Raw genomic sequence first — 27,089 nt, 5'->3', positions numbered from 1 at the left:
AAGGAGGTAAGCGTTCATGGCTGCAATTGACCGGACCCTGGATCACTTGAGGACTACGGATACGGATAATTAAATAACAACAATTGCTTATTTCTTCTCGTCCAGAGCATGATTTACAGCCGGACGTGCCGTTTATGTAGACAAAAGTGCCAGGCTGGGTTGAGTTTTGAGATTGAAACACGCCAGAGATCACATTCACACAGCCCCGACGGTTATCTTATGGGCCGAGGCTAATCCTAGAGGGGCTGGAGATAAGCAGCGCGCTCTGAAGGTTTGAGCACCATCTGGACCAGGGCTTATTGGATGAATTAAGATCTTCTAAATGGCGTGCCAACACCTGATGTGACCTTGAGAAGACTGGGCTATCCTGGGCATGCTGGGCGGTCGTCAAGATAGGTGTGCTGCCTTCCATTTGAGTAGGTACTATATGTAGAAAGCACCGACAGGCTTCATGGTTTCAAATGCGGTTGAAAGCTTCAATCTTCCCAACCTATTGATACAAAGAATTGGCCAAATGAATAAGCGAACAAGACAAAAGGTCCGAAAATTTGAAGATTCAGAGACTATGGAAGCTCTGGAGCTGGAGGTGACATGGCCTAAGCTTGATCTATTCCCAATCCAGAAGGTGGTCTGGACTGAACCGTGCCGTCGCCCGCGATAGCCAATGCACAGAAAACAACACTATAGCCCAAGTCGTCTAGCACCGGGTTCTGGTGGTGTTCTCAAGAGCAGAATATGGTGTGCCAATCGTCCCTTCGCGGGGAGCGACCCTCTGACCCTCCTTGTCTCTTGGGGCTGAGATCCCCCCAGTCCTCGTCCTAGTCTCAGTCTGTATAACCACACCAGTAGAGCAGCAGCCGCTGTCGGCTTCCTCTTTTGCTTGCTTCAACATCGCCTCGCAACACAAAAGACCAAGACCAGGCTGTTGTTGTCGCTGCCATAGCGGGCTTCAACCTACGCATCGCCGTTGGTTCGCTATCGCTGTAGTCGTCCATTGCTCCCTGCAACGGATATCTATTAATCGCCATGGCGCCCTCTCTGTTTCGCAAGCGCCACGAGGCCGAGGACATTATTCCTATCCCAGGCCCTCTCGAGACTGTCTCCGCCTCCGGTCGCGATTATCTCGAGAACCTTCAGCAATTCGAAAAGTCGCACAAGTTTGACCCCAACTTACCCATCGACGACCTCACAGATGTGGACGCCGCTATCGCGACAGGAAATGCCGAGAAGGGGATTGAGATTGAGCACGCGCTCATGGAAGACAACAGTCCTTATCCCGAAGTCCGATCTGTTGTCCGAAACTACGATGTCGATGTTCCCGCCAACACTATTCGCGCCTGGACGATTGGCCTGATTCTATGCACCATCGGCTCCGGTGTTAACATGCTCTTCTCATTAAGAAATCCTAGTGTTACGGTCACCACCTATGTTGTTCAGCTTGTCGCCTATCCGTTTGGTCTCGGCTGGGATTTGATCATGCCAGATCGTGAATGGAACTTGTTTGGCCTCAAATTCAACCTCAAGCCAGGGAAATTCAACTACAAGGAGCATGTGGTGATTGTCGCCATGTCTAATGTAAGCGATCCCTTGGTATACTTGAACAGTCACTAATTTCATATCCAGGCTGCTTATGGTGGTGGTGTTCTCTATGCAACCGATGTACTTCTTGCCCAACAGGTTTTCTACGGTCAAAAGTTCGGTTGGGCGTTCCAAATCCTATTTGGAATTACGACTCTCTGTACCGGTTATGGATTGGCAGGTCTTGCCCGTCGCTTCTTAGTGTGGCCTGCTGCCATGATCTGGCCTACCGATCTAGTCAACTGCGCATTGTTTTACACGCTTCACGACCACTCAGGCTCTGACCCCACCAAAACCAACGGCTGGAAGATGGGCCGTTATAGATGGTTCCTGATTGTGGGATGTGGAGGCTTCGTTTGGTACTGGTTCCCCGGCTGGATCTTCAAGGGACTGTCCTACTTTACTTGGGTTTGCTGGCTTGCGCCTCACAACGTCACAGTCAACAAGCTCTTCGGCGGCATGACTGGCTATGGCTTGATGCCAACATCCTTCGATTGGACCGTTTACAGCGGGTACCTGCAGTCTCCTTTGATCCCGCCTTTCCACGCCATCGCCAACGTTCTCGTGGGTATTGTCGTTTTCTTCATTTGCATATCCATGGGCATTCATTTCACCGGTACATGGTATGCGGATTACTTCCCCGTACAGTCATCCGAGTCCTACGATAACACGGGCGCCATTTACAATGTCTCGAGGATCCTCGACGGGAACTTCCACTTCAACGAGACAGCATACAAGGAGTACTCGCCGCTTTTCTTGCCAACGCAATTCGCCCTTTCGTATGGACTGTCTTTCGCGGCTGTGACAGCTGTTGTCGTGCACGTTGTACTCTACCATGGGCATGAAATCTGGAGACAGTTCAAGCTTGCCCGTAACCAGGAGGATGATGTTCATATGCGCCTGATGAAGAAGTATCGAGATGCAGAGGACTGGTGGTATGCTGGTAAGTCAACCCCCTCGATATATCATCAATATGTAGCGATACTGATCGTAAACAGCTCTATTCATTGTCATGGTAGCAATCTCAATCGGTGTCATTGCTGGCTGGCCAACAGGCTTCCCTGTTTGGGCTTACTTCATCTGCCTCCTCATACCCGTGTTGTGGCTGATCCCCATTGGTGTTGTACAGGCTATCACCAACATCCAGCTCGGCCTCAACGTTTTGACAGAGTTCATCATTGGCTACATGGTTCCGGGTCGCCCCATGGCTATGATGATGTTCAAGAACTACGGTTATATCTGCATGGGCCAGGCACTTTACTTCGCCCAGGATCTCAAGCTCGGGCACTACATGAAGGTCCCTCCTCGAGTCATGTTCTCGTCGCAGCTTGTGGCGTCGATCTGGTCAGCTATTGTACAGATCTGTGTAATGAACTGGGCTCTTGGGCACATTCCCGACGTCTGTTCTATCGACCAACCCAACAACTACACATGCCCAGGCGGTCGTGTATTCTACACGGCTTCTGTCATCTGGGGAGCCATTGGCCCAGCCCGTATCTTTAGCCACGGCGCGATATATTCTTCCCTCCAGTGGTTCTGGCTGGTTGGTGCTGTCACACCTATCATCACATGGCTCCTCGCCCGCAAGTGGCCGCGCTCAATATGGCGATATGTCAGCACCCCCCTGATTTATGGAGGTGCCGGCATGTTGCCTCCAGCCTCTGTTTATATCTATCTCTGCTGGGGCATTGTCGGTGCTTTCTTTAACCGCTTTGTCAAGAGGAGATATACTGGCTGGTGGCTCCAGTACAACTACGTCACATCGGCAGCTCTGGATTGCGGTCTTATCATGTCGACCATGGTGATCTTTTTCACACTGTACCTGACGAGCGCTTCTCCTCCAAACTGGTGGGGAAATTATGGTGCTCTGGAGACGATGGATTGGAAGACACATGCCATTTCGAAATCGGTGCCTGAAGGAACTACCATTGGACCCTCCTCATGGAACTGAGGATTCCGAAGTCGTAGACAGTATTAGTCATGAACATGTGCTTGGGAAGCGAGGTTTTGGGCGATTGATGGTTTAACGGCGTTATGGTCTGGGCTGTATGCGATTTGGAAAGGATGGCTGGCTAGGTGTGCGAGATACCTCGATAACGATTGATGTTGATTGATATTAGGTAGTGGGACGAATTTTTGTTTAATGATATGAGGGAACTATTCAATTTCAAGAAGCTCAATTCAATTCAATCAAGTCCAATGCAATTCGATTTACCTAATTCAATGCGATTCAATCTCATTTTGTACCTATACCTGAAATACTGTCTGTCCAATAAGCTTGAATGATTGATCGATCAATTGCTTGAACTTGAACGACTCAAGCTGCCCCACCACCACTAAGGTACCTACCTACTGCCTGAGTGCGGAGCCATGGAGGAGCGAAAGTCGTTCTTGCCCCAGTCACGTGGCCTTTCAACATCACATGACAACGAATCGCCCACACCTGAATTTCACCTCCTTAGGGTTGTAAATTCGCACTCCGGCAAAAAAGGTCTCCCAAATTGAGAATTTCTCGATCGCCATCCAACTAACCGCCCAAACACCACAGCCAAGATGAGTACGTCGCCGCCCGTCAGCTGGTCGCGAAACGACAGCAGATGATTCTCTCGAAAGCATTTCCGCAGCTTTGCTAATGCGTCTCAACAGCGAAGGGTACCTCCAGCTTCGGTAAGCGTCACAACAAGACGCACACCCTGTGCCGACGATGCGGTTAGTTCTTGTGCCCTCCGGTCCCTGATCCAGACATGTCTCGATACGCGCAATGGAATCCTCGATAAAGAAGCGACACCGAAATTGGACGATTGCGAGCGTTGAAGAATGTCTGGATGGGTGGACTTGGGAAAAATGCCACAATTACTCGGAAATACTGATGGGATCTCTCTAGGTCGCCGCTCTCTTCACATCCAGAAGCATGAGTGCTCTTCTTGCGGTTACCCTGCTGCCAAGATCCGCAAGTGTACGTGAACACCTTACAGATATTCGTCGACAAATTTGATATCGAGAAACCCGATACTGTTGAACTGCAGTACTGACCAAGCTCTATAGACAACTGGTCTGAGAAGGCTAAGCGAAGAAAGACCGTCGGTACCGGCCGCACTCGCTACCTCAAGGATGTGTCCCGACGATTCAAGAACGGTTTCCAGACTGGCACACCCAAGGGTGCCCGTGGCGCTACTGCCGAGAAGGCCTAAACTGGGACTGCATCCCTTCTGACCCCCTCCACCACCTCTCCGGCCCTACCCCTCTTCTATCACGGACGTTCGAAACACCTATTCCCTCGAGCACGCACAAAACAACAACGACGGCTCTCTCATAGCGTGAGCTGAGACCGCAGGGGAATTTGGTTGGAATTGGAGCAAGGTGGTGAGAGGGACGGGCGGTTGTGTTTGTTGGTTCGTGGATGAAGGACCGTAAAGGGGCGGCTTGGAGCATGGGCACGGTGTTTTACATGTTTGAGCAAGGAAGTAAAAAAAAGGACCCTTTTGCTCTTCTGAGATTCCATAGGGTTTCGGTTACGAGGTTCTGAAATGGCATCTTGATTCTGCATGAACGCGCCTATAGCCATTCGAGAGGACATACGTGAGAAAAAGATCCGGACACATGTTCTGGTAAATTGACGCCTTTGTGCATGATACCCTTCAACTGATGCACGACTTGAAGCCACGTATTGGTAAGCTACTTAAACGGTGTGATCAAGCTTATCTTGACGCCGTATTTGCGATCGCTGTATTGTTCACGATCTTCGTCTTATCGTATCTGTATTTTTATGTTCCTCTCTCAAAGACTTTAACACCGCCATCTGCAACTACATGATAGAGGTACTCAACAGCACCTCCCATTCCTTCAATGCCAGAGCCTGTAATGCGGACTACACCACTGACGTCCTTGGCTGTTCCGGTGTCCAACATACGCAGCGCCAATACCGCGTCAGCCGCATGAGCTGTCGAGAGGACAAGGCTGGCGTGCTCTCGTTCCAGAGTGGTAACTTGGGCAGCAACCAGAGGTGTGTCGGCAGAAAGTGTGAGAAGAGTGCTGTGAACAAGCTGAGAAATTCGAGTCAGATGCTGCATTGGCCCGTATAATTTGATTTCAACTTACACTGCGGAGACCAAGAACGAGGTTTTGTAACGTGAGACTTGTGGTTGACTCATCAGTAACGGCGAGCAGGGCATCGAGTTGGTCAATGACGAGAACTTTGCGTGAGGCTCGCAAGTCCCCAAGGGCTCCCTCGATTTCCCTCTTGATGTCTGCAAGATCTGTACTTCTTAGTACTCTCTCTTTGCGTGCACTTGGTGCTTGAGGCTTGGCGTCGTCGTAGAGCCCCGTGAGTCCATCTACGAAAGCGAAGCGTCCTGTCCTGCTGAGGGCATCCAGATCCAACCCCTAGTGCAGTATGAGCATTTATCATATATTTACAAATGCATTCCCATAAGTACAGGGCCACTCACCAGCTTTGTAGATCCCTCTCTCCAGAAAGCACCATCTCTCATAAAACTGACCAGTACCACGCCTGTGTCTTTGGTGCTCTCATCGCCATCTGTGCTTCCTCTCAAGTATGAGTAGACATGTCGCAGGAGCAGCCAATTTGAATTTGCGCCGAGTACGCTTGTAACAAGATTTAGCGAGCCTTCAGAGCTGAGAGAAATATATGGTTCTAGAAGATGAGGTATCCGTGACATGGAAGCCATTTTGTGGGCTGTGTCAATGGGGGTTGTTAGGTAGGTTGCTATCAAGGATTTTGAGGTTCAATTGTAGGTACTGTGCGACAAATGTCATAGTGGAGCGCAGGTTGTGGGAGAATATACTTGCTTAGCGTCAGCTACCCGGCAGTTGGCGTACATGGTATCTCGAATTTAAACATTTCCCGATCTATATGTTTGTCTCCAGGTGGGTGAGAGAAGAATTGTCTTCTGAGGCTTCGGCTACCATAATAAAGTAGCCTAAGTGCTAGTCTAAGCTAGCATAAAGTGACCAAATCATTTCGATTCTTATGCTTTCGGGGGCCAATTCTCCTGATACTCTGAGGGTCTTTTTTCTCAGGCCTTCAATTACATGGCAGTGCCCGTCAAGATGTACTGGCATTGTGCCCTCCTAGTTAGTCAATCCTGTGACTGGTGATTTACGTTCTTGAAATTTGACTCATATTATGTGTAGGCCAAGTTTTCGTTGTTGCACTATTGATTGCCAAGTTTTACACGAGGTCATGCTGCGAAGGTTGATGCATCGTGTCAATTATGCCTCAAACATTTCAGGTAATGAGCAAATCACCGCTGTCCACATTCCATTTTTGTGATATGAAATGATTGGTTGAGTAACAAGATCATGGGAGTCGAACTAGTACATGCATCCAGATCACCATATGCCTGTATTCATCATACATGAAGAAGGTGTAATTGGTGCATACATAGAACATGTTGTCTACTATCTAGATGCAGCAATACGACGTATACACAGGGACCTTGAAAGTGCCAAATGGTGTTGGTTCCATTTAGCTTATATGATACTTCATGGTGAAGTGCTGGAGGAAGTTCTACATAGTAGATTACACTATCAAATCAGATTGTCTCATGACTTGCCAAACAAACCTCCGAAAAGTGATGACCCTCCTCCGCCACCTCCGCGGCCTCCATGCCGTCTCGCTTCGGTTCTGATCCATTCCTTTAAGAACTCTTGATCTGCAAGCTTCCTGGCATCTGAAAGCTTGGTAGCCGTCTGAGCTTCCCCGCCATCAAAGCTCAGTAGCGTGGGGATGCTGGTAATCATGTAAGTCATGGCCAGGTTCGGGTTTCCCGACATGATATCGGGAGAATCAAACTCGACAGTAGCAAGAGACACCCCGCCTTCCTCCTCGCCAACACCAGACTCGACGAGGTCGCGAAGAAGGGGATTGACAGCTTTGCAGGTTGAGCACCATGAAGCGGACCAAAAAGTCAACAGGGGTGTGCGGGACGAGGTTGAAAGTGAAAGGTAGGTTGAGAAGGAGTCATTGTTGCGGATACTAGCGAGCGGTCAACAAAGATGCAAAACAAGCTATTTCTCGGCGTACGAAGACCCAGAAAGCGATCGGCAAATAAGGGTTGCAAGGAGGGAACATGTGCGGAGACATGTGATCTGTCAAAGCGACGCGATTCGGTTCGACTTACGGGGCATATATTTGGTTCTTGGCTGATCGCGGTGTGGTAGATGTGATTGAGGCTCGCTGAAATAAGACAGACCGCAAGGACGACGTCTTGCCGTAGAAAGGCCGCAGCCCAGCGCGCAGAGAAAAAGTGTGCATTGATATCCTTTCCTCTCTTGTGGTAAGTTTTGGATGAGAGTTATCAAAACAGTGTGCTAATGTAGTACAGTTGAGCCTCAATGGGTGAATGGGATGAAACCCTGGAATGCGAGCAGATTCTGGAGGTGAGACAGGGTAAGATGCCCAACCTCAGCAATGATGTAATAATGCTTCAGGCATACATATCTCCCGCAGCGATTCTAGGTGGCTCCAGGACCCTTGGACGGGCAGGCGACAGGCGGGGGGCTTGCAGAATCCACTGGGGCAGTTGCAGTGAGATAAGCCAGTAGCAGGCCGCACGGGACACCGTTTAAACGCCATCAGTCGGTCACGCGTGCAGCATCTACAAAAATCGAAACTTGGTTTAACCTGAAATCGACCGACGTTAATGTTTCTGCCGCCGCTCCCGCTGGTGGCCATTCCTATTGTTATTGTCACCAGGTCTTGGATCCCAGATGCGTGGGAGTGGAGTTGAGCCCGGTGATCCAACGTTAACCTTACTCGCGTTAGAGTGGCAGGCAAGTAGTCTAGGCAATTCAAAAGTTTACTTGGCTGCTGGCTCTTATCATCCATGGAACCTTGGTACCTAGGAGGTAGGAAGACCCCTTATTCACCACAGTACAGTAGCGGCATACATATATCTAGACGAACCCGTGTCCTCGAGAACTTCATCCTTCCTTGGTTGTCATCCTCTGTGTGCAAGACTTGAGCCAAGTCTCCCTTTTGTTGATTTCCTTGTTACGACGATATTGGCGGGACATTTCCTCTGTCTTTGGCATACCACGATACATAAGCGATCTTCATACAACGCGCCTGATCAACTCCACAATTTACTGGACCTTTATGCCTTCCATTGCTTTGCTACACTAACAACCTACCTACCTACTTCCCATCTTTTATCATTCCTAACTACAAATCTTTCATCTCCATCTATATATGCCCTGAAATTATCTGCACATCTCTCCTCGTTCTCCTCCATCCTCCTTCACCTTCGTCTTGTTTCTTCAGTATTCTTTGAAACCTATAGTCGAGACATGTTGTGTTCCTAAAACCACACCTACCTAGTATCTATCAAGGTCTATACACTCGGTCCACAGGCATTGCGCCTAGCCCGCCCTTTGCCCCAGAGAAAAATCACAATATCAAAAATTTCTTGTGTGTTCGGATTCTTGACTCGACAAGACTTTCATCATGCCAGAAAGCTCAAATGCGCCTAGATGGCGGCGTTTTTTGGGCGGCGGCGGTGGTGGCTCCGGCTCTGCCTCTCCCCGTCAGAATGATTCCTATGGCCCGTCGAAATGGAGTATGGGAGTTTTGAACGACAAAGAGACCATCGAGGTTCCAGGTTAGTACAAAACTCTTTGCAATCCATCCCAATGGCAAAACTAACGCGCCTGCAGGCTCTGTACTCCTTCTTGCATCGCATCGCAATGAACCCCTTGGTTTGCGAAACGTCCATGCGAGGAACTCCCATTCTTCTATTCCCACTGGTTTCGCTGTTGATGAACGAAGGGCATCAGCCTCATCAGCAGCAGCAGCAGCGGCAGCAGCAGCATCAGTCGCGGCGGAAGGCCATCGCCCGTCCAGTGCGAACCGTCCAGTCAGTGCGAATGAAGACAAGAAGAAAACAAGCGACGGCGCTATCATCCTAGATCCCCAGCCTGAAGACTCGGGAAACGACCCTTTGAATTGGCCTTCCTGGAAACGAGATGCTGCTCTCTTATCTCTTGGATTCTACTGCATGATCGGTGGTGGTACTACTCCCTTGATTGCTGCTGGCTTCACGGATGTTGCCGAAGATTACGGCGTTGACGTCGAGAGAGTGGCTTTAACGACCGGACTTTACATGATGGGTATGGGTCTCGGCTCAGTCGTGTTCTCACCAACTGCAATTCTTTATGGCAAACGTCCAGTGTATCTGGGCAGTGCTATCATGTTCATTGGCACATCGCTCTGGTCTGCATGGTCTCCGAGCTTTAACTCCCTCCTGGCCGCCAGAGTGTTTCAAGGTTTTGCCGTTGCCCCTGTTGAATGTCTTCCGTCAGCTACAATCGCCGAAATCTTTTTTCTCCACGAGCGAGCATACCGTATCGGCATTTACACCCTCCTTTTGCTTGGTGGCAAGAACTTGGTTCCTCTTGTTAGCGCAGTTATCATTGGCAGCCTCAGCTGGCGATGGACCTTCTGGATCCTGGCTATGATCATTGCTTTAAGTGCTGTGCTTCTCTTCTTGTTTGTCCCCGAGACTTTCTGGGATCGAACTCCTCACGCGAGACCCAAGCACCCGTCAAAGAGGCCCAGTTTCCTTCGCCGACTCTCGTCTCGACACCAGGTTCAACAGACTAGGGAAGAAGGTTTGCCGGAGACCGAACATGGACAACACCCAGTTGGAGCAACCCCTAACCAAGATGGAAGACAATCACCTGCATCGTTCCACCATCGGGGTAGGAACCTTCATGTGGGCTGGGCCGGACCTGATGCTGTTGATGAAGAGTCTGTGGCTCCCGTGTCACCTAAAGCCGCGGTCAACCCTTCAGAGAAAGATTCGGCCTCAACTTCTGGCGCTGACAACTCTACCGGAAGCGAGTCCAATGGTACTTCTTTCAAGTTGGGCCCGAACCTCGAGAACGAGAAGCTGGACGCTTCAGACTTCCAAGATTCACCCAAAGTCCAAGCATACACGCATAACCTTCGCCAACAGCCTCCTAAGTCATTTACCCAAACTCTGAAACCCTGGCATGGACGACTTAATGGTGATAATTGGTTCAAGGTTATGATTCGCCCGTTTGTTCTCTTCGCATACCCCGCTGTTCTGTGGTCATCTGCCGTATACGCTTGCTCTGTCGGCTGGCTCATCGTCATCTCCGAGTCGATCGCTATGATTTATCGCGACCGAGAGTCTTATAACTTCACTGCTCTCCAGACTGGTCTAGTCTATATCTCGCCGTTCATCGGTGGTATCCTGGGAACTGGTGTAGCAGGAAAGGTCAGCGACATTATTGTCAAGATAATGTCTCGCCGTAATGGTGGGCTTTATGAGCCCGAGTTCCGTCTTGTCATGGCCATCCCTATTTTGATTACCACCTGCATTGGCCTGATGGGCTTTGGGTGGTCTGCCGAGGAGAAAGATCACTGGATGGTCCCTACTTTCTTCTTTGGTGTTGTGTCTTTTGGATGCTCACTGGGTTCGACAACAGCCATCACGTTCTGTGTGGACAGCTACCGTCAATATGCCGGAGAGGCTTTGGTCACACTCAACTTCTCGAAGAACATTCTACACGGTCTTGTCTTCAGTCTCTTTGTGACCCACTGGCTCCATGGAGATGGTCCCAAGATGGTCTATATCTGGATTGGCATTATCCAGCTAGTCTTGATGCTTTTCACAATTCCTATGTACATATTTGGAAAGAGAGCTCGCATGTGGACGGTTCGAGCCAACTTGATGGAGAAGTTCTGATTGTGCATTGTCATTGCATTGTTCCAACGCATCATAAGCATTTTCAGTAAGGCGTTTTGCTGTTATTGTGGTCCATTCGTTCGTCATATAGGAGTTTTGGAATTTGGTATTACTTGCATCCTACGGGGCAGCACGCAAGTGCTACAGCATGCCTGATTTGCATATAGCATTTGATAGAATGATAGCGCTCAGAATGAGAACGTTCCTGCATCAACCTATTTCCAGTGAAGTACCATAACGCCAGAACGACACGTGTCGAGGTTTTTCTATTACCACAGTTAACGTCGGTCGCTTAACTATGCACACACATCGAGAGATATCCAAGCCCTCAAACTTTCATCGGGTTTGACGTTGAATCATGTCTTGGCTTATTCAAATGGGGGTGGTGGTGGTGGCGTGCCAACTTACAAGCCTGCTAAAGACCCGGCCCATCCGAGCAATCATCACATGCCATACATGACAAGCAGTGTGTTGCACGTAGCGTAGTCAAGCGACGTGACGATAAAATGGTGTTCCGGCCAGGTCTTATCTGACGCGTAAGAATGTGTCGCAAGGGTAATCTCACGAATACCTGCAGATGTTTCGATATAGCATAATGTATGACTTTGCTGTAAACTGGATGGAAAGCCTTGATCTATGTATTGCTTGTGACTGGCAGCTGATACCAGGCCTTGTTAACACGCCCCGCAAGGCAGATAGCTGGTAATGCCAAGAATAACATGCGGTTCAGAATAATATAGCCCCTAATTGGATGCTTGTTTTGGTTCATAATGATCATTGAAAAAGTGTGATTTGACCATTCTTGATGGTTCTTTTGCCATGTCAAACTATCCCGCTGCTCATGTGGTATATATCTGCACCATATGCAAAGCCTTCCCATGCTATCCAAAGACACCAGACCCAACGCCCCTTTATCTCTTTAAATACACATCAGAGTTTGCTTTTCCCCTCTCCGTACTGAACAGACATCGCTCATGTCCTAAAAGCTTCATGGTTCATAGTTATTTCCCTGTTGGCTTGCGTTATAAAGGTTGTGTAGAATTGATTCGTAATTTATAGTAAGAAGTCGAAGAATGGTCATGGCACCTTACATGAGGACGCAATCGCCCTCCTGTTTCTGATCCATCTTGCTTCGAGAGATGCGCTCACGCTGGCGGGCGCCATTCTTGCCTGCGCCTCGTTTTAGATCCTCTAAACGCTCGCGAGCTTTGGGGAAGTCTTGGGCTGGAGGGTTGTTAGTCATCGTTCGTTTCTGTCGTTAAATTGATAGCACTTACCAGCTGCTCGCCAATACCAACGTTTTGCATCCTCAAGATTGGGCGGGACACCAATTCCCACCTCTGTAAAGTAACCCATAGCATATTCAGCCTTGGCCAACCCTGCAATAGCAGCCTTTCGAGCCCATAGGTATGCCTCAGTATCACTCTGCCCCAGCACACCTTCACTACCCGTCAGGTACCAGCCGCTCAGCGCAAGTTCTGCTTGGTGCTCCTCCTGCGTTGCTGCTTTTGAATACCACTGAATGGACTGGCGGGGATCAATCGGGCAGTCCAGCAATCCATACTCAAAGGCACAGCCGAGTCGGTATTGAGAGAATTTGTACCCCAGATTAGCAGCTTGAAGGAACAAGTTATAGGCGTATGCTTCATCTCGAATAATAGCATCGTTTGGTTGCGCTGATTCGTATAGCAAACCTAGCTCATGTAGCGCATGCGGATTCTCCTTGTCTGCTCGCTCTGCCGCTCGCTTGAGCCAGCCCACAGCTTCTCTAGGGTTTTTGGGCTGACCAAGAAGCCCCTTCAACAAAATCATTCCGACCTTGTACATTGCTGGGGGGTCCCCCAGGGTTGCGGCTCGCTTGTACCATTGAATGGCCTTCATTGGGTCCTTGCGTGTGCCACCTCCATCTTCGTGACCGATTTCGCAACATACCGCTGTTCGATAGGCTGCTGCAGCATGTCCAAGTTTCGCCGCAGACTGGTACTGTGTGAAAGCTTCCTTATAGTCAATTTCGCCGAAGAGACCTCTTCCAAGGCAGTCGGCCAGCAAAAACATAGCATCCGGATTTTGAGCGTTTGCGAGCTTCTTGAGAATCTTGTGGCAATCAATTAGGTAACGTTCGCGTGCTCTCATGCGCTGCTTGGGATCCGGCATCTTAGGCGCCAGCACATCGGCAGCTTCAACCAATTTCTTAGCTAGTCTCAAAGCCGATTCCTGGTCGTTCGCGTTATTCTTGATAAGCATTCTAAGATGTTCCAGTTCTTGGGTTGTGACAGGGCCTTCTTCTCTGGCAGGCGGCTGTGGGCCATTGTTACGAGGCGGTGACTGCTGCTGTTGCTGCTGTTGCTGCTGTTGCTGCTGTTGCTGCTGTTGATACTGAGGCTGTTGTTGGGGTCGAGGTGCTGGCGACGAAGCTCCATAGTTCCGAATGGGGGCTGGTTTGCTGTTCATGCGAACCATGGAGTCTTGCATCAAGCCTGGGCGAATGGGTGCCGGATGTGAAGGAAGACCATCCATATTGGCCGGCCCTCCAGCATGTGTGCCATTCATCGCTGCTGGTGCGCTCGGCCCCCTAGGGGGTAGCTGGTTATATTCTTGTTCATAACTTGATTGGTAATTATTCATGGATGGAATGGGAGGAACCGCAGGGACGTCGGGCACATCCCCAGCCATCTCAAAAACGGCGGATTGGGGTTGACGAAGCATTGGCTGAGACTTTGCGTGGTTGAGTACCGCAGTTTGATGGGCTACGCGTTGGGGCTGTTCGTTGTTAGGTCGCATTGATTGTTCGAAAGAACTGCGCTGTCCTGGAGGTGGTATCGCGTCGAAGTCCGGAAGACTGGTTCGATTCTGTTGAGGATGTTGTCCGTAGCCTGGGTTGTTATTCTGCTGAGGGTCGGGATAGGTGCCGTAAACGTCTTCATATGAAGCCCTCGGTGGGTTCTGGTATGCACTTCCGTCGTTGTAGCCATTGTCATAGGTATTGCCTGGTACTCCTTGCGGAGCGGCTGTATATGATCTCTGAGGGGGTGCCCGGTGACCGCCAGCGGTCGAAGGTCGTTGAGGGATCCCTCGGCCAGCCGGGGTGCTGTATTGCATTGGGTCCACACGCTGAGAGGGTGGCATGTTCGTCGTCTGCCTCATATCATCCACCGGCATGGTCCTGCTTCGTGCTGGCGGTCCAAAGCCACCCCGCGGAGGTTCTTGTGGGCCATTGTATGCATCATTATAATCTCCATAACCACCCTGAGACCCGTAGCCAGCATGCTGTCCTTGGGGATGACCTCTCGGAGGAGGCCCACGGCCGCCATTCGGTGGCGGTCGTCCGTACTCGCCTTGGCTGCGCTGGGCATCGGAACTCGCGCGTCCACCTGCTGGCATCATTTGCCTGTTGTTCATATCCAAACTCGACATTTGATCCACCATCTTCTGCTCATAACCCATCTCTGGTCTTCGTCGGTCTTGTGGTGGATAGTGATGCCCAAACTGGCCATCTCGAGGACTCATGGGAGGACTGTTCATGATATGTCGGCGGGCTTTTGGCAATCTGGTAAGCTGAGTAGCATATCATAATGCGATGAGGACTCACCTGTGGGATCCGAATTCGCGGCATATGGGCTTGGACGCATACCATTCTGAGCAGGATGGCCACTTGGCATACCTTGACCTGGGCCTGGTCCGGGACCTCCCCGGGGAGGAGGAGGCCGCTGTTGATTACGATGCGGGTCAGCCGTCTGTGATCGAGGAATTGGCCCTCCATGAGGACTGGGCATTGGCCGCCCACCGCGTCCATAAGGATCCTGAGGAGGTGGCCCTCTGCCGTAGTTGGGCTCTTGGTATTGTCCTCCATACCCTTGACCGGGACTTTCATTATAGTCATCATAGCCATAACCTCTTGGTTGTCGTTCATGTTGTGGTTGTGTTCCGTATTGCTGCGGCGGCGCACCACCATGCTGTCGCGGGGCAGATCTGGGCAGTCCTTGTCGCTGGTGGCCACCATAACCTGCGTCGTACATAGATGCCATGATCGCAGTTCGGTAGCTGAAGAATGAATAAGCTCTGTGTTTAACTCAACAAATTGCTATTGCCAGTCCAGAAGAAGAAATATGAGTTTGCAGGCTGGTTGGTGCAAAATCAGTTTCAATTACTGTCGCATGGCGTGCCGCAGCTACGGTAACTAGGTTTCCAGTAGGCGTGATCGGCGGTCCAGATCGTAGAATGACTGCAAGAGAACGACGATAATCTCAGCCACAAGAGGTGGTAAGGTAAATAAGGCAAAGGTGTATTCGACCCTTTGGACGGCAGCTCAAAAGGGTGAGAAAAGCCCGTGAATAGCTTTCTATGTCAGAAACCGAGGAAGAGAGTGGTGATGAGTGACGGCGCAAGGAATGCGTAGATACCAAGTTAGAAGTTATTTGTTAATGAAATGAAGGGCTGGTAGATTGCCTTCAAGCGACGCACACCAGAAGAGGACAGGGAATTCCTTTATGTTTGGTCACCCGAAACGGGAGAGTTAAGGTATCCATGGTCAGGTTACCTCCAACCACCAACGTGACCTGCCCCCAGGTTTGTTGCCATTCAGTCAGGTCCATATTAGCTGCAGCCCAGTAGAATCCGTCCGTCGTCTTCAAAGGAAGCATGTGGAGCGGCGGCGCTAAATCTACAGTGGCTTGTCGGGTCGTTTTGGCCCGTTTTCCAGGTTACCTCGAGTGGGTACGTCCTGCATGCGGGTGGTACCTTACTTGAGGTCTAACCCCTGTCAGCCAGGTCGGAAGAAGATTTGAGACTGCTAGTTGGAAGCCTTCAGGGGCATCATTCAATGCTCCAGGGTCCCGTCTACGCCGGACCTGCTTAACGCTCTATGACAAGTAGCTTTAGGCTTGTCGCAAGATAATTAAGCGACTCGGCATCAAGGACCTGCCGAGAAGAGCATACATGGATAAGCCCAACTCTGAACGGTGTCGTCACACAGAGAACTTTTTTCCACAACTAATGAAATGGGCTCGTATCACGAGGCATTCATTCCAACGGTACGAGAGACAGGGCGCTTCGCTGCTGCTGGCTTGGCTTACAACCGCCAGCCGACACATGCATAACTAAATGTGGCTTGACCCAACCCCTGGCTGTCCATTAACGGCGACGTTGATCGGCTTTACCGCGACTGTTGCCTTTCTCCGAATTGCCGCGCTATTCGGTACTCTAGATTTTCGATGTGTCATTACCTGGCTCAGACAAAGCTTTGTCGTGTATCACAATGCTGGTTATTATACCTCGGTGACCAAATCATGTCATCGAAAGACTAACAATACCACTAGCCCCTTTGCTGAGAGGACTGGCCTCAGAGTCGAAACAAATCAATTAAACGAATGATCCTTTGAAAGCAGTGTCTATGGACACATCCTTTCTTTGACAGACCCCTGGTAGCCCTAAGCACGGCTGCTCGCATAACATCATCTGTGGATCTGGCCAAGACACATGGTTTCCTGTCAATAAGCGGTTTTCAAGGCGTCCCTGGATGCTCGACGGAGCCCTGTAGCGGTTAATCGGCGCTAGGTAAGTCAGTAGGAGGCAATACGGTACCTGTGCGTAAAATGTTGCAGACGGGACCTGGTATCCAGGTTCGCGCTTATAGCACTCCGTCCGATATTGACGTCAAGGGAGACTTTCCGTTGCGCTCTTGGCCGAGGCTGCGAAGTGTGCAATATGTTTAGCTCGATACATATCTGTCCGAGATTGAGGTTGCCGTCTGAGCGGGCGGGCATAAATCCAGCGAAGTCAGGGACTTGTTCGCCCACTCTGGCTTCCTGCGACACGATTTGTCGAGCGAACGTTCAAGCTGAGATTGACTGCTGACCAGTCAGAATCTCTGAAGCGTCTTTTTTGGGAAGAAAGGTCTTTGCCACCTCACAGTAGCTCATTCGACACGCGGATACAATTCCCGGTTGGAGAGCTGAGACACGGTGTGAGACGGCAACGAACCAAAAAGCTGAATTCATGGATCGTTCGTTAACTGATGCAAGAATGTAGGACTGCTTTGTACTACAAGTTATCATTCATTAATTTGCACAGCAACAACCAACAGACACCGTTTCTTGCACTTCTATGCAGATAAAGATATATAGGACCGCCTTATATGTCATATAGGTACGATAGAGAATGTTTCGTGATCCGGAATGCGATCCAATCATACATGGCTCCATGGAAAGGGATACCAGACGGTAGGTCAGTCGTCGGGACCGGGTCAAGATTGCTTCCGTGACCGCCTTCCTTATCGAAACGTCCACGAATGAGGGAATACTGCCAAATCAATGACGGATGCAGAATCGTGAAAACGATCGTTGGAACATCCAGAGTGAAGTTGAATCAACCGCACTACGAACTACCGGTGACAGGTATTAATTTCTGCGCCATAAATTTCCTTCTACCGTCGTAATGGCAGCTAAGCAGCCTTCGTCAAGGTGGTGGTTCTGGACCAAGGTCCTGATGGGGTATGGATATTGTTACCACAGCATGTTCGCGGAGTTAGAAGCTAATACATTGATATAGTGGTGCCGTAGTCGCAGTTGGAGGACCGGCCTTTACCATGTGGTTAACACCTACTGAGGAAGAGCTCCGATCGAGATACAATCCCGAACTGCGCAAAAAGAGTCTGGAGAACCGCGAGGAGCGACAGCAAGATTTCGATGACTTTGTGACCCGGCTGAAGGCGTATTCAAAGTCGGACAAGCCAAGTACGTTTGTTCTGTGACATTGACTTCAATTACTAACATGTTGCCAGTCTGGGTTGTTGTGAAAGAGGAAGAGGAGCGAAAGCGAAAGAATGCTGCCGCTGCCGCAAAGGCCTCAAAACTTGAGACTGAGACTCGACGAGAGGAGATGAGAAGAGAGGCTGGTCTGGATGCAAAGTAATACCGATGTGTATTGGGTGTCATTTTTGCTTGTAAGAGTATGGGAAATTATGAAAGGACGACTCATGTACAACAGCTTGGTGATATCTTCTTTTCGTCTACATAAGCAGGAAACTAGTTGCAAGGTTAAAAACCACCGGGAGTTATGTGGAACAATATGTATGTCACTTATTGAAACGAAACTTATTCATTTCTTTTTCTGTGTATCAGGTTGAGAGAATCTTAATGCAATGGAAAGACACCAACTTGGGTACTTATCTCTCAGTGGAATGCTCGCCTACCTCTGGCTGTTCCATGTTGTGAAATATAATGGAAGTTCGCCAATCAAGAGCGTTGATTGATATTCAGAGGTCATCCAATCACTGGTTTGCTAATCTCACTTGTGATTCGTGAGAATCATCACCTTTCAAGGGCCGAGAGCTACGATGTGTTCCAGTGATAGTAGATAGCTCTTAATTATAGAGTGGTACTTGAGATGCACGAGAGGTCAACTAAAAACTTACCCCACGAGCTGACTGAGCCCGTGCCTAACGTCACAGCGAGCGATTGACCTCAGTGCCTCATACCTTAGTAGGCATGTGGTACCGACCGAAGTACCTAAGGGCGGAGCGGGCACTCAGAGCCCCTCCTCGGCGAAATGGTAGTTCCACAGGCGAAAACTCTTGGCACGCACAAAATCTACTTTGACTTATCACCACTGATTCGAAGCCGACGGCGACAAACAGCTAATTACCCAAGCCTAACTACTGGTATGTTGCCCGACTTTCGAATACACGAATCCCCGATCAATTCCTCTCCGAATAATCGATTTATTCCGTTCGAATCCGCCCCCGACTGACGAGTTTTGTTCCAGTTTCGATCGAGTCCCCCGATCCCCCGCAATCGAATTTCGCCCATCATGTCCGACGTTCAAGAACGCCTCAAGAAGCTCGGCCTCGGTGCCCGAACTGGTACGTGATTTCTTGAGCAATTTTCAAAATTAATTCTGGGGTGAGGACAAGAAGCTGATTTACGACACAGGGTATGTTTGTGCATAACGAGGCTTATACGCCGTCACAGCCGAACATCGCAGCTAACGGAACGACTTAGTGGAAAGGGTACCCCCCGACGCAAGGTCAAGCGCGCACCTGCCCGCTCCGGTGCCGATGACAAGAAGCTTCAGCTCGCCCTTAAGAAGCTGAACACCCAGCCCATCCAGGCTATTGAGGAGGTCAACATGTTCAAGCAGGACGGAAACGTCATCCACTTTGCTGCCCCCAAGGGTTAGTCATCCCACTTTGGTGTTGTGCGCGGGGCTTTGGTGTATACTGACATGACCCCTTCCACTCTTATAGTCCACGCTGCCGTCCCCTCCAACACCTTCGCCATCTACGGCAACGGTGAGGACAAGGAGCTTACTGAGCTTGTCCCCGGCATCCTCAACCAGCTCGGCCCCGACTCCCTGGCCTCCCTCCGCAAGCTCGCTGAGAGCTACCAGAACCTCCAGAAGGAGAAGGGTGAGGACGACGACGAGATCCCCGACCTTGTCGAGGGCGAGAACTTCGAGGGCGAGCCCAAGGTCGAGTAAATTTCCTCCACACACTCGAGGGCGATGGGGCAGTGAGATCGTAGGCATGTCCGGCCAAGGGGCTGGATAGTTTCTCCTACGAGGCGGGTTTTATGTTTCCCCCCTGGTAATGGGTGGATAGTCGTAAGAATCACTCCCCAGCTCTCTAAGACGAGTAGCTGAGGAGTAGGTACAGGTGTGCAAACGGTCACAGCTTGGGAACTGTCGCGGTGGAATGGCGATTCTAGGTATGCTGGCTGAGGTTGATTGATCTGTACGAACAAACAAAAAATACGACTTACATCGGGAGAAATACCAATCTCTAATGATGTCAATGATTGCTACGCTTTTCTAGTTGGAAATCTGATCCTCCGTCATTCCTAATCCACCCAACCAGTGCTGTCTCGCGCGTCTCATCTTTTACTCTTCTTCTGTGAATTGTCAGTTGTCCTTGCTTTACATCGCGATAAGTACTGGAGGTCACATATCGTGCCGCGGCGGAATACTCATCGAGTCTTTCGGCCAGGTCACTAGCTGCCTCCCAGATGCTTCGTCTGGACGTGCGACTTGCCGCATTTGTCTTGAAAGCCTTTCGGCCTTGAATAACCCCGCCAATTATGTTCTCTTCAAATCCTGATAACGACCATGTAGCTGCAAGATTGCTGGCTGAGATTCTGTCGGAGCGAGCTTTTACGGCGATTTTAGAGAACTCGAATTCCAGATCTGTTGTCAGAGCTGAGAACTCCTTGAATGAATAACCTGCTGGCCACACCTTGCCAACCAACGGCTTCATTCTACCTTCTGCTGAGAAGGCACGATGACAAGCGACATCAGAGTATTGGGATTCTGGCAATACGATGCTATGGATGTATGCGTTAGTTGGGTCGATGAAGATTGATGCGAGAGACGAAAGGAGCGAGGTGCACTGCTTAAGTGCTAATTTGTCGGAGCAGGATTTGGATAGTGTTGGCGGTGCATCTCCTCGAGCAGGCTTCCGCCTAACAATGCCGGTTCGAGAGAAGCAGGCTCGTCCTAGTAAAGATGCGTCGGCGTTTGGATTAGGAGTTCCGGTTATAGGAGTTGGCGTTTTCCACGCTGAAGCATCTTTTTGGGCAGCCATTGTGAGTTCCATGCTGGCGTCGCCACCTATCAAAGTCAGAGGTTGGAATGACGGCAATCTGAAGATGACATACATGGTGCTTCTGAGCAGTACATATGCAGTCTCACATCCTCTTGGATCTCAAAGAGCTGCAAAGAAACCCCATCACTGTCGGATATGCCTCTCTTCCTTCGCAGTATGCTCTCTCCATTGTCTCTGTCAAGAAGCCCATGGCATTCATCAAGTAGGAAGCGATTGAAGGTCCTGATGGCCAAGACCTCGGCATGCCAGTCATGAATGCCGACACCATTCGATTGTGCTATTTTCGATACCGGAAGGCACTTCATGCCAGTTCTACGTAACAAAGCTTAGATTCAGAACAAACCATAGGAGCCGGTGATTTCTTACGCCAAAGCTAGACAGGTTAAGACGCCATTCTTTTCAGCAACGATGCCACTCAAGGGAACCCATTCGTGCAAACCATTATCGCGAACGGCAGGTTTCCGTTTCGCAGGCAACTTGTGGAATTGATCTAACACCGCTTGCGCAATCAAGTCCGCTTGAGAAGTCATCTAAGAATGCCCAAACTGCCCCGAATCCAATCTGATCCAGTGACTGAGAAGCCTGAATCAGCGGATTGACAAACAAGAGATGTGTGACAGTTGACAATGGTGTAAGTGAAGTTGAGCCTCCTCTCAGGGATGTTGCACCGACGATTCTCCGGCTCCAGTGGACACGGTGGATGCGCACCAGCACGTGATAGCTTATCACCAATCAAATCCAGTGCTTGCCTGCCCTAGATCGCTTAGTAACCAAAAACGCACAATCCGAAATTGATGCTGCTCCAAGACAGTCGACCCTCAACTTTCCATTTGCCATCGCCAATCCACGGTCAACTACACAACACCTTGTCGCCTTCAACGCACAACCAGCGACAAGATGCGAACCTACGAGGACACCTTCTCCGGCGCGAGAATCTACCCTGGCAAGGTACGCTCCTTTTGCCATTCCCCCCGTTGATGCGATCCGGTCGATTATCGAAATGCGAAGTTACTAGTCGCTGGAGGAGGATGACGACGATGGATCGCATGGACGATGCACACTTGGTGCTGAACAAGATGAAGACATCAATGGCTAACGGGTATCGCTTCACAGGGTAAGCTCTACGTCCGTGGCGACAGCAAGATCTTCCGATTCCAGAACGGCAAGTCGGAGTCTCTCTTCCTGCAAAGGAAGAACCCCCGCCGTATCGCATGGACCGTCCTCTACCGCCGCCAGCACCGCAAGGGTATCTCTGAGGTATGCAACAATCGAAAGCCAGCAGCACTTCACCCGAAGCCCCTCACTGCTGCTGGCCTCTCATGAATCATCGCCACATGACAGAACTGACACATACTACAGGAGGTTGCCAAGAAGCGAACCCGCCGCACTGTCAAGTCCCAGCGAGGCATTGTTGGTGCTTCTCTCGACGTGATCAAGGAGAAGCGTAACATCCGACCCGAGGCCCGCTCTGCTGCCCGTGCCCAGGCCATCAAGGAGAGCAAGGAGAAGAAGCAGGCCGACGCTGCTGCCAAGAAGTCTGAGAAGGCTAAGCTCGCTGCCCAGGCCTCCAAGGGCCAGGCTGTCCGACAAGTCAGCAAGCAGGGTGCCAAGGGCTCTGCTCCCAAGGTCCAGGCCAAGACCCGTTAAGTTAGGATGGGAACTTGAGGGATGATGAAAATGGGAGAGTGGAGTCCGTGGTTCTTGTGTCTTTGTCCGGCCGGTTCTTCTACAATCTCGGGTGCATGGAATGCCAATAGGGTGCATTGATAGTTGAGCAATGCAAAATGGTCAAACAAACAAAACACGCATCTGATTCGTGTCGTGACGAATAAAGGGTGTGCAGTTGAGTGGTGGCTGGGTAAATACCTCATGGCGTTATTCAGAATACTAGCAACTTAGCTTGTTAGATAACGACACCAATGCCTTACGATACAGGAACATACGTCACGGGTGACCTTGGATTGTATTTAATGGCTTTCATGTAGTTGGTCTATTTCGTCATTATCTCATGCACATGTCTCCATTATATGCTGTGCTCTTTGGTAAATCTGGTTACAGGTGAGCGAGGACACCGAGGGCACCAGACTGCTCGATGCTCTTTGGGTCGTCATCCTTGGAGGCGTAAATGACCTTGCCGTTTTCAACGATGAGGGCGAAACGGCCCGTTCGCTCCCCTAGGTTCCAGCCGATGCTGCTAGAGAACTTGGCATTGTGATCGGACATGAAGAGCTGTGCGAGTTAGCAGTGTACTTTAAACTAAGAATATTCAGAACTTGCAATTCGGTCATCAGTAATACCGTTGGCCTTAGCCCAACCATGCATAACGAAGGCATCGTTGACAGCAATTACGATGACCTGGTCGACGCCCTTGGCTTTGATCTTGTCAATGTTCTCGACGTAAGAAGGAACATGAGAGCCACTGCAGGTGGGGGTGAAAGCACCAGGGACGGAAACAAGGACAACCTTCTTGTTCTTGAACTCTGCAGTTCAGTGTCAGTATGGATCATTCGGCATAGGCATAAAAGATCACATACCCTCGCTAGCGTTGTAGTTGGTAGGGGCACCGCAGGTAGAGAATTCAGCGATTTCAGGTGAGGGCTGGATGTAGCTGAAAAAGACTCCCTGGGGGAAGTCATCGCCGGCCTTGATTCCAGACATGTTGGCTGTGTTTGTGTGGTTGAGAGAATTGAGAGATGTTTGGTGAGTATCAAAATGCGAGGGAAGAAAGAAACAGACTATCAACCGGCGCCATGGAAATATATAGAAGATATTCGTGTTGGTAGCAGCTTCTCATTCCAGGTAGTCCTCCGTGTCTGAGTTGCCGCTCTTTCCCTAAGGCACTCTAGAGCAAAGGCGCAATTCTCCACTCCGCCGGCTTCCTCCATTCTCTCTGCCTTTTCGGAGAGCCATCGGACAATCAAAAAACGGCACTTGCTGGCGCAAAGAGGGTCACGCATGAGGTCAGTGAAGGGTTCTGTGGAGATGTTCGGAAAGCGGTCGACGCGGCCTTGGTGGAACCGCCGTCTACCGCTCATGCCGCTCTGAGCTGGTATTTAGACGCGGAGCACCTTGATAGGGACTGAACAGGTCACTACAGTTCAAGACAGGGTCCAGTCCTTTCTTCTTGCAAGGGTCCCGTTTGGAATCAAGTCTCAAATTCATCATGCTCCGCAAATTTCACTTCGATCCTTGTTCCCATTAGACTACCCTACCTACCTACTTCATGAAGCTGCCAGGCGAGACTCGGCTTCAGCTTCGGTGTGCGAGTTGCTATCGGCTGAGCATTTGTCATCGGGTCCGGGATCTGATTAGATTAACAACGTTAGAAGCATTGCCGGAAGTTTCGGCGAGAGCAGAGTCGGAGGTGTCGCTGTTGCAATTCCGATTTGATAGTATTATCCATTGACCATGTCGCTTACATTGTAGCAGAAATCCTCCCACGAATGTTTCAATGATGTAGGGTCGATCGATCTCCTTGTATAATCTGTCCAGTCTGAATCAGTCTACCCTATAGCACATATGCTCCCTTCTGGGCATCCATTATCTCCAATAATTACCTGCCTGATAGATACTGCGCCGCCAGCACAGGTTGAACCAAAAGTCGGTGGTACCACCTTAACGACCAAAGGTTATACTTTGGAATGTAGAAGATTGAGAAACTAGCACCTGGTTCGTAAACGCGGATGGCAGCATTATCGGGTCTTGTCTTGTGCCTATGGTCGATGAGGTATTCATTTATTGCATCCCTCTCTGAACCCAGCCTTTTATTAAAGGCCACCGGGTCACTTCTTAGTATTTGTAAGTACCTAGTGATGAAGAAATATCGAATGACTTTTGCATAATCGGTGCGAGAGCTACTCGCCTACCAATCAACAGTGACAATGGCTCACCAATTTGCCTGTTTCAAATAACAGTACACGGACCGAAGCGTCCCGAAGCGGGGGAAACATTATATGCATGAGTTGACAACGACTACCAACGTTTGATTTACTCGCCAAAACACCTACCGAAAATGTCAGGATCTAAGCAATCAGCGGTCGACTCAGGTATGTCTTCTATCCTACCCGTTCTTCGGTACTAACCAGAAAATCAGCGACTAGCGAACCATGGTCCGTAGAGAAAGTCCTTGGCGGCAACAAGCTCGTTCAGTCATCCAACTCGCCCATCTCGTTCTTTCATCTTCTCGGTGGTCTGAAGACGACTAAGCGTGAGGGTTGGAAGAGACATGGAATTGAGTGAGTCGAGTCCTTTCAATGTATAAACGGAGTGGCGACTCATTATACTAGTCCCGAATCGGTCGCCGACCATTCTTATCGAATGGGTATGATAGCCATGTTCGCTCCCGAGGGCCTTAACCAGGTCAAGTGCATGAAGATGTGCCTTGTCCATGACATTGCTGAATCAGTTGTCGGTGATATCACCCCATTTAGTGGGGTATCAAGGGATGAGAAGGGCAGAAGAGAGGCTGCGACTATCGAGTACATAGCCAACCGTTGGTCTGGCCCATATACTGCCGAGATCAAGGAGCTTTGGCATGAGTTTGAGGCTGCAGAGAGCCCAGAAGCTCAGTTTGCCCAAGACATCGACAAAATAGAGCTTCTGCTGCAGGCAGTGGAGTACGAAAGGAACAACGAGAAACGAAAGGATCTGGGTGAGTTTATGGGCGTTGCGCGTAAGCTACGATCTGAGGCTGGCAAGACATGGGCGGATGAGATTCTGGCCGACAGAGAGAAATTTTGGGAGGGACAGCAGCATCTGAGAGGAGAACATGCTGAGAAGGGAGGACTCACCGAGGAGATGAAAAGGGCCCATGATGCATACTATGGATAGCCATTGATAATGGGTTTGGTCGCAGACACGCAAGTCTTCTGAAGTTTTACAGTGTTTGAGCAACAGAACTTACCCAGACTATCGGGAGACTGTCTGGACTTTGAAAGGAAATGTCTACGTCTGAAACAAGATGAATTAATCTACTCATGAGTAATCAAGGTGAATACAAGGAAGGATGTGACATAGAAACTCGCAGTTCTAAAGCATTTGATATCCCGTACACACATATAAATAAACCTTCAGTCCCGCGTTAAGGAAAAAAACATTGATATCCATGGATCGATGGCACGTTTCCACGGAGTCAGCTCTTCACTTTTTTATGTTCAAACAATATCTATCTGACATTCACGATACGTATGGCCAATATCTATATACTATGCGCTATAGCCCATACACAAAAGCAATTCTGGATATGAAACTGGCTTGCATGACAGCTGATGATGGTAATTTTCTTTTTAATAACCAATTCAAAAGAGCGAGATGACCAACAGCATTTGCTTTTGACAGCAGGTAATCAATTCTAGCTAGGGCTATGCAGGTAGTCAGAATACATCACCCCCCATATGATTGTAAAACTTATGCACGCGCCTCAGCTTTAAGCTGGCTACCAAGAGCAGCTAGGTGCTTTCTCCGAATCCGTTTTCCCGTACCATCACGTCACCATTACAAAGGATGATTTCTACAACACTTCTGAAGGAGGATCCGATATTGCTCCTCACATAACGTAGGTCAAGAATTCTTTTTCTCAAATATTCAGTCTATAGTCTATACGTCGCAGACCCCGAAAAAAGCAATTGCAGCACAACATGTATAATTGGTTGCATTCCAGGCGAGACATTGCGCCTTGCAAACACGGATTTGTGAGACTCTCGGAGGGAAACACTCATTTGGGCTGGCGGCGCCTGGGTCTGATAATCTGCGCTGATCTCCCAGATTGCCGAAGCATCGGCAACAAGGAACAGGATGCATTACAGGGTTATCCCTTGCATCCATCCACTCACATCTCGCATCACGCATCACGCATCACATCTCATATCAATTCGATGAGCAGGAAAGCAAAGAAAAGCATCATCGCGCCATCCGCGTGAACTCTAGAACCGACTTGTCAACTTTCCAATTCCATTTTATTGGTTATTCTCTAGCCATGACCAAATAAGAAGTTCAAAGCTGTGATGGCTTTAAGTCTATACCCAAACTAGAGTATAACAAGATGGTAGAAATTCCGTCAATTCGGGTTTCTGGTCCATTTAACCACGATTCCACTTTGCAATATGAATTCTCTTGGACCGTTTATACGGGCAGCCCGACAACTGGGATGCGGCTGCCCGCCACAAGCAATAAACTTCAGCTGC

The 27,089-nt window shown here is 49.7% G+C and overlaps 12 protein-coding genes across 12 annotated transcripts; 7 read left to right on the top strand and 5 right to left on the bottom strand.

The window, feature by feature from the left end:
• The first annotated feature begins 796 nt into the window (after nucleotides 1-796).
• Nucleotides 797-3,847, top strand: B0J16DRAFT_342014 (OPT oligopeptide transporter protein-domain-containing protein). The gene is made up of 3 exons (XM_046127867.1): nucleotides 797-1,575; nucleotides 1,624-2,521; nucleotides 2,577-3,847. The coding sequence occupies exons 1-3, from the start codon at nucleotides 1,027-1,029 to the stop codon at nucleotides 3,527-3,529; spliced, it is 2,400 nt and encodes a 799-aa protein (XP_045983197.1). The 5' UTR covers nucleotides 797-1,026; the 3' UTR covers nucleotides 3,530-3,847.
• A 391-nt stretch (nucleotides 3,848-4,238) lies between these two features.
• On the top strand, nucleotides 4,239-4,829 carry B0J16DRAFT_136057 (60S ribosomal protein L37). The gene is made up of 3 exons (XM_046121812.1): nucleotides 4,239-4,397; nucleotides 4,463-4,534; nucleotides 4,624-4,829. Exons 1-3 carry the CDS (start codon nucleotides 4,340-4,342, stop codon nucleotides 4,767-4,769), a joined length of 276 nt encoding a protein of 91 aa, XP_045983196.1. The 5' UTR covers nucleotides 4,239-4,339; the 3' UTR covers nucleotides 4,770-4,829.
• Nucleotides 4,830-5,248: 419 nt separating this feature from the next.
• B0J16DRAFT_135964 (uncharacterized protein) lies at nucleotides 5,249-6,750 on the bottom strand. Its single transcript, XM_046121811.1, has 3 exons — nucleotides 6,027-6,750; nucleotides 5,677-5,961; nucleotides 5,249-5,621 (listed from the first exon to the last, which is right to left on the bottom strand). Exons 1-3 carry the CDS (start codon nucleotides 6,264-6,266, stop codon nucleotides 5,343-5,345), a joined length of 804 nt encoding a protein of 267 aa, XP_045983195.1. The 5' UTR covers nucleotides 6,267-6,750; the 3' UTR covers nucleotides 5,249-5,342.
• Nucleotides 6,751-6,845: 95 nt separating this feature from the next.
• Nucleotides 6,846-8,052, bottom strand: B0J16DRAFT_342010 (uncharacterized protein). The gene is made up of 2 exons (XM_046127866.1): nucleotides 7,722-8,052; nucleotides 6,846-7,576 (listed from the first exon to the last, which is right to left on the bottom strand). The coding sequence occupies exons 1-2, from the start codon at nucleotides 7,853-7,855 to the stop codon at nucleotides 7,144-7,146; spliced, it is 567 nt and encodes a 188-aa protein (XP_045983194.1). The 5' UTR covers nucleotides 7,856-8,052; the 3' UTR covers nucleotides 6,846-7,143.
• A 685-nt stretch (nucleotides 8,053-8,737) lies between these two features.
• B0J16DRAFT_135929 (major facilitator superfamily domain-containing protein) lies at nucleotides 8,738-11,629 on the top strand. The gene is made up of 2 exons (XM_046121810.1): nucleotides 8,738-9,200; nucleotides 9,256-11,629. The coding sequence occupies exons 1-2, from the start codon at nucleotides 9,047-9,049 to the stop codon at nucleotides 11,310-11,312; spliced, it is 2,211 nt and encodes a 736-aa protein (XP_045983193.1). The 5' UTR covers nucleotides 8,738-9,046; the 3' UTR covers nucleotides 11,313-11,629.
• A 770-nt stretch (nucleotides 11,630-12,399) lies between these two features.
• On the bottom strand, nucleotides 12,400-15,337 carry B0J16DRAFT_267992 (uncharacterized protein; the record flags this gene model as incomplete). Its single annotated transcript, XM_046123468.1, has 3 exons — nucleotides 12,400-12,536; nucleotides 12,590-14,848; nucleotides 14,902-15,337. The coding sequence occupies 3 exons, from the start codon at nucleotides 15,335-15,337 to the stop codon at nucleotides 12,400-12,402; spliced, it is 2,832 nt and encodes a 943-aa protein (XP_045983192.1).
• Nucleotides 15,338-17,744: 2,407 nt separating this feature from the next.
• B0J16DRAFT_384609 (uncharacterized protein) lies at nucleotides 17,745-18,221 on the top strand (the record flags this gene model as incomplete). Its single annotated transcript, XM_046131437.1, has 3 exons — nucleotides 17,745-17,800; nucleotides 17,859-18,043; nucleotides 18,091-18,221. 3 exons carry the CDS (start codon nucleotides 17,745-17,747, stop codon nucleotides 18,219-18,221), a joined length of 372 nt encoding a protein of 123 aa, XP_045983191.1.
• Nucleotides 18,222-18,826: 605 nt separating this feature from the next.
• B0J16DRAFT_341998 (nascent polypeptide-associated complex subunit beta) lies at nucleotides 18,827-20,135 on the top strand. Its single transcript, XM_046127865.1, has 3 exons — nucleotides 18,827-19,170; nucleotides 19,309-19,482; nucleotides 19,555-20,135. Exons 1-3 carry the CDS (start codon nucleotides 19,119-19,121, stop codon nucleotides 19,785-19,787), a joined length of 459 nt encoding a protein of 152 aa, XP_045983190.1. The 5' UTR covers nucleotides 18,827-19,118; the 3' UTR covers nucleotides 19,788-20,135.
• On the bottom strand, nucleotides 20,098-21,663 carry B0J16DRAFT_372346 (adenosine deaminase/editase; the record flags this gene model as incomplete). Its single annotated transcript, XM_046130473.1, has 3 exons — nucleotides 21,274-21,663; nucleotides 20,960-21,219; nucleotides 20,098-20,912 (listed from the first exon to the last, which is right to left on the bottom strand). The coding sequence occupies exons 1-3, from the start codon at nucleotides 21,435-21,437 to the stop codon at nucleotides 20,098-20,100; spliced, it is 1,239 nt and encodes a 412-aa protein (XP_045983189.1). The 5' UTR covers nucleotides 21,438-21,663.
• B0J16DRAFT_341991 (ribosomal protein L24e-domain-containing protein) lies at nucleotides 21,664-22,869 on the top strand. The gene is made up of 3 exons (XM_046127864.1): nucleotides 21,664-21,855; nucleotides 22,021-22,164; nucleotides 22,267-22,869. Exons 1-3 carry the CDS (start codon nucleotides 21,805-21,807, stop codon nucleotides 22,552-22,554), a joined length of 483 nt encoding a protein of 160 aa, XP_045983188.1. The 5' UTR covers nucleotides 21,664-21,804; the 3' UTR covers nucleotides 22,555-22,869.
• On the bottom strand, nucleotides 22,816-23,847 carry B0J16DRAFT_135723 (Redoxin). Its single transcript, XM_046121809.1, has 3 exons — nucleotides 23,442-23,847; nucleotides 23,185-23,387; nucleotides 22,816-23,136 (listed from the first exon to the last, which is right to left on the bottom strand). Exons 1-3 carry the CDS (start codon nucleotides 23,563-23,565, stop codon nucleotides 22,960-22,962), a joined length of 504 nt encoding a protein of 167 aa, XP_045983187.1. The 5' UTR covers nucleotides 23,566-23,847; the 3' UTR covers nucleotides 22,816-22,959.
• A 1,212-nt stretch (nucleotides 23,848-25,059) lies between these two features.
• Nucleotides 25,060-25,737, top strand: B0J16DRAFT_267557 (uncharacterized protein; the record flags this gene model as incomplete). The annotated part of the gene is made up of 2 exons (XM_046123446.1): nucleotides 25,060-25,142; nucleotides 25,194-25,737. Coding segments are annotated over 2 exons (627 nt in total), but the record flags the coding sequence as incomplete, so codon positions are not given.
• Nucleotides 25,738-27,089: the final 1,352 nt, after the last annotated feature.

The sequence above is a fragment of the Fusarium flagelliforme genome (genome assembly GCF_020744385.1).
Source record: "Fusarium flagelliforme strain FIESC 12 MPI-CAGE-AA-0113 chromosome Unknown B0J16scaffold_4, whole genome shotgun sequence".
Lineage (NCBI taxonomy): Eukaryota > Fungi > Ascomycota > Sordariomycetes > Hypocreales > Nectriaceae > Fusarium > Fusarium flagelliforme.
The sequence above is the reverse complement of the archived record's forward strand: the minus strand, read 5'-3'. Positions and strand labels throughout refer to the sequence as shown.

Coding starts and splice junctions, on each gene's coding strand:
- B0J16DRAFT_135964 (XM_046121811.1), bottom strand. CDS start 6,266: ATGGCTTCCATGTCACGGATACCTCATCTTCTAGAACCATATATTTCT. Junction 5,962..6,026: donor GAGAGGGATCTACAAAGCTG/GTGAGTGGCCCT, acceptor ATACTGCACTAG/GGGTTGGATCTGGATGCCCT. Junction 5,622..5,676: donor TCGTTCTTGGTCTCCGCAGT/GTAAGTTGAAAT, acceptor CGAATTTCTCAG/CTTGTTCACAGCACTCTTCT.
- B0J16DRAFT_135723 (XM_046121809.1), bottom strand. CDS start 23,565: ATGTCTGGAATCAAGGCCGGCGATGACTTCCCCCAGGGAGTCTTTTTC. Junction 23,388..23,441: donor CAACTACAACGCTAGCGAGG/GTATGTGATCTT, acceptor ACTGAACTGCAG/AGTTCAAGAACAAGAAGGTT. Junction 23,137..23,184: donor GTATTACTGATGACCGAATT/GCAAGTTCTGAA, acceptor TAACTCGCACAG/CTCTTCATGTCCGATCACAA.
- B0J16DRAFT_135929 (XM_046121810.1), top strand. CDS start 9,047: ATGCCAGAAAGCTCAAATGCGCCTAGATGGCGGCGTTTTTTGGGCGGC. Junction 9,201..9,255: donor AGAGACCATCGAGGTTCCAG/GTTAGTACAAAA, acceptor ACGCGCCTGCAG/GCTCTGTACTCCTTCTTGCA.
- B0J16DRAFT_342014 (XM_046127867.1), top strand. CDS start 1,027: ATGGCGCCCTCTCTGTTTCGCAAGCGCCACGAGGCCGAGGACATTATT. Junction 1,576..1,623: donor TGATTGTCGCCATGTCTAAT/GTAAGCGATCCC, acceptor TTTCATATCCAG/GCTGCTTATGGTGGTGGTGT. Junction 2,522..2,576: donor AGAGGACTGGTGGTATGCTG/GTAAGTCAACCC, acceptor GATCGTAAACAG/CTCTATTCATTGTCATGGTA.
- B0J16DRAFT_341998 (XM_046127865.1), top strand. CDS start 19,119: ATGTCCGACGTTCAAGAACGCCTCAAGAAGCTCGGCCTCGGTGCCCGA. Junction 19,171..19,308: donor CGGCCTCGGTGCCCGAACTG/GTACGTGATTTC, acceptor CGGAACGACTTA/GTGGAAAGGGTACCCCCCGA. Junction 19,483..19,554: donor CCACTTTGCTGCCCCCAAGG/GTTAGTCATCCC, acceptor CCACTCTTATAG/TCCACGCTGCCGTCCCCTCC.
- B0J16DRAFT_342010 (XM_046127866.1), bottom strand. CDS start 7,855: ATGCACACTTTTTCTCTGCGCGCTGGGCTGCGGCCTTTCTACGGCAAG. Junction 7,577..7,721: donor AAGAACCAAATATATGCCCC/GTAAGTCGAACC, acceptor ACCGCTCGCTAG/TATCCGCAACAATGACTCCT.
- B0J16DRAFT_136057 (XM_046121812.1), top strand. CDS start 4,340: ATGGAATCCTCGATAAAGAAGCGACACCGAAATTGGACGATTGCGAGC. Junction 4,398..4,462: donor GATTGCGAGCGTTGAAGAAT/GTCTGGATGGGT, acceptor GGATCTCTCTAG/GTCGCCGCTCTCTTCACATC. Junction 4,535..4,623: donor TGCTGCCAAGATCCGCAAGT/GTACGTGAACAC, acceptor CAAGCTCTATAG/ACAACTGGTCTGAGAAGGCT.
- B0J16DRAFT_341991 (XM_046127864.1), top strand. CDS start 21,805: ATGCGAACCTACGAGGACACCTTCTCCGGCGCGAGAATCTACCCTGGC. Junction 21,856..22,020: donor CGAGAATCTACCCTGGCAAG/GTACGCTCCTTT, acceptor ATCGCTTCACAG/GGTAAGCTCTACGTCCGTGG. Junction 22,165..22,266: donor ACCGCAAGGGTATCTCTGAG/GTATGCAACAAT, acceptor CACATACTACAG/GAGGTTGCCAAGAAGCGAAC.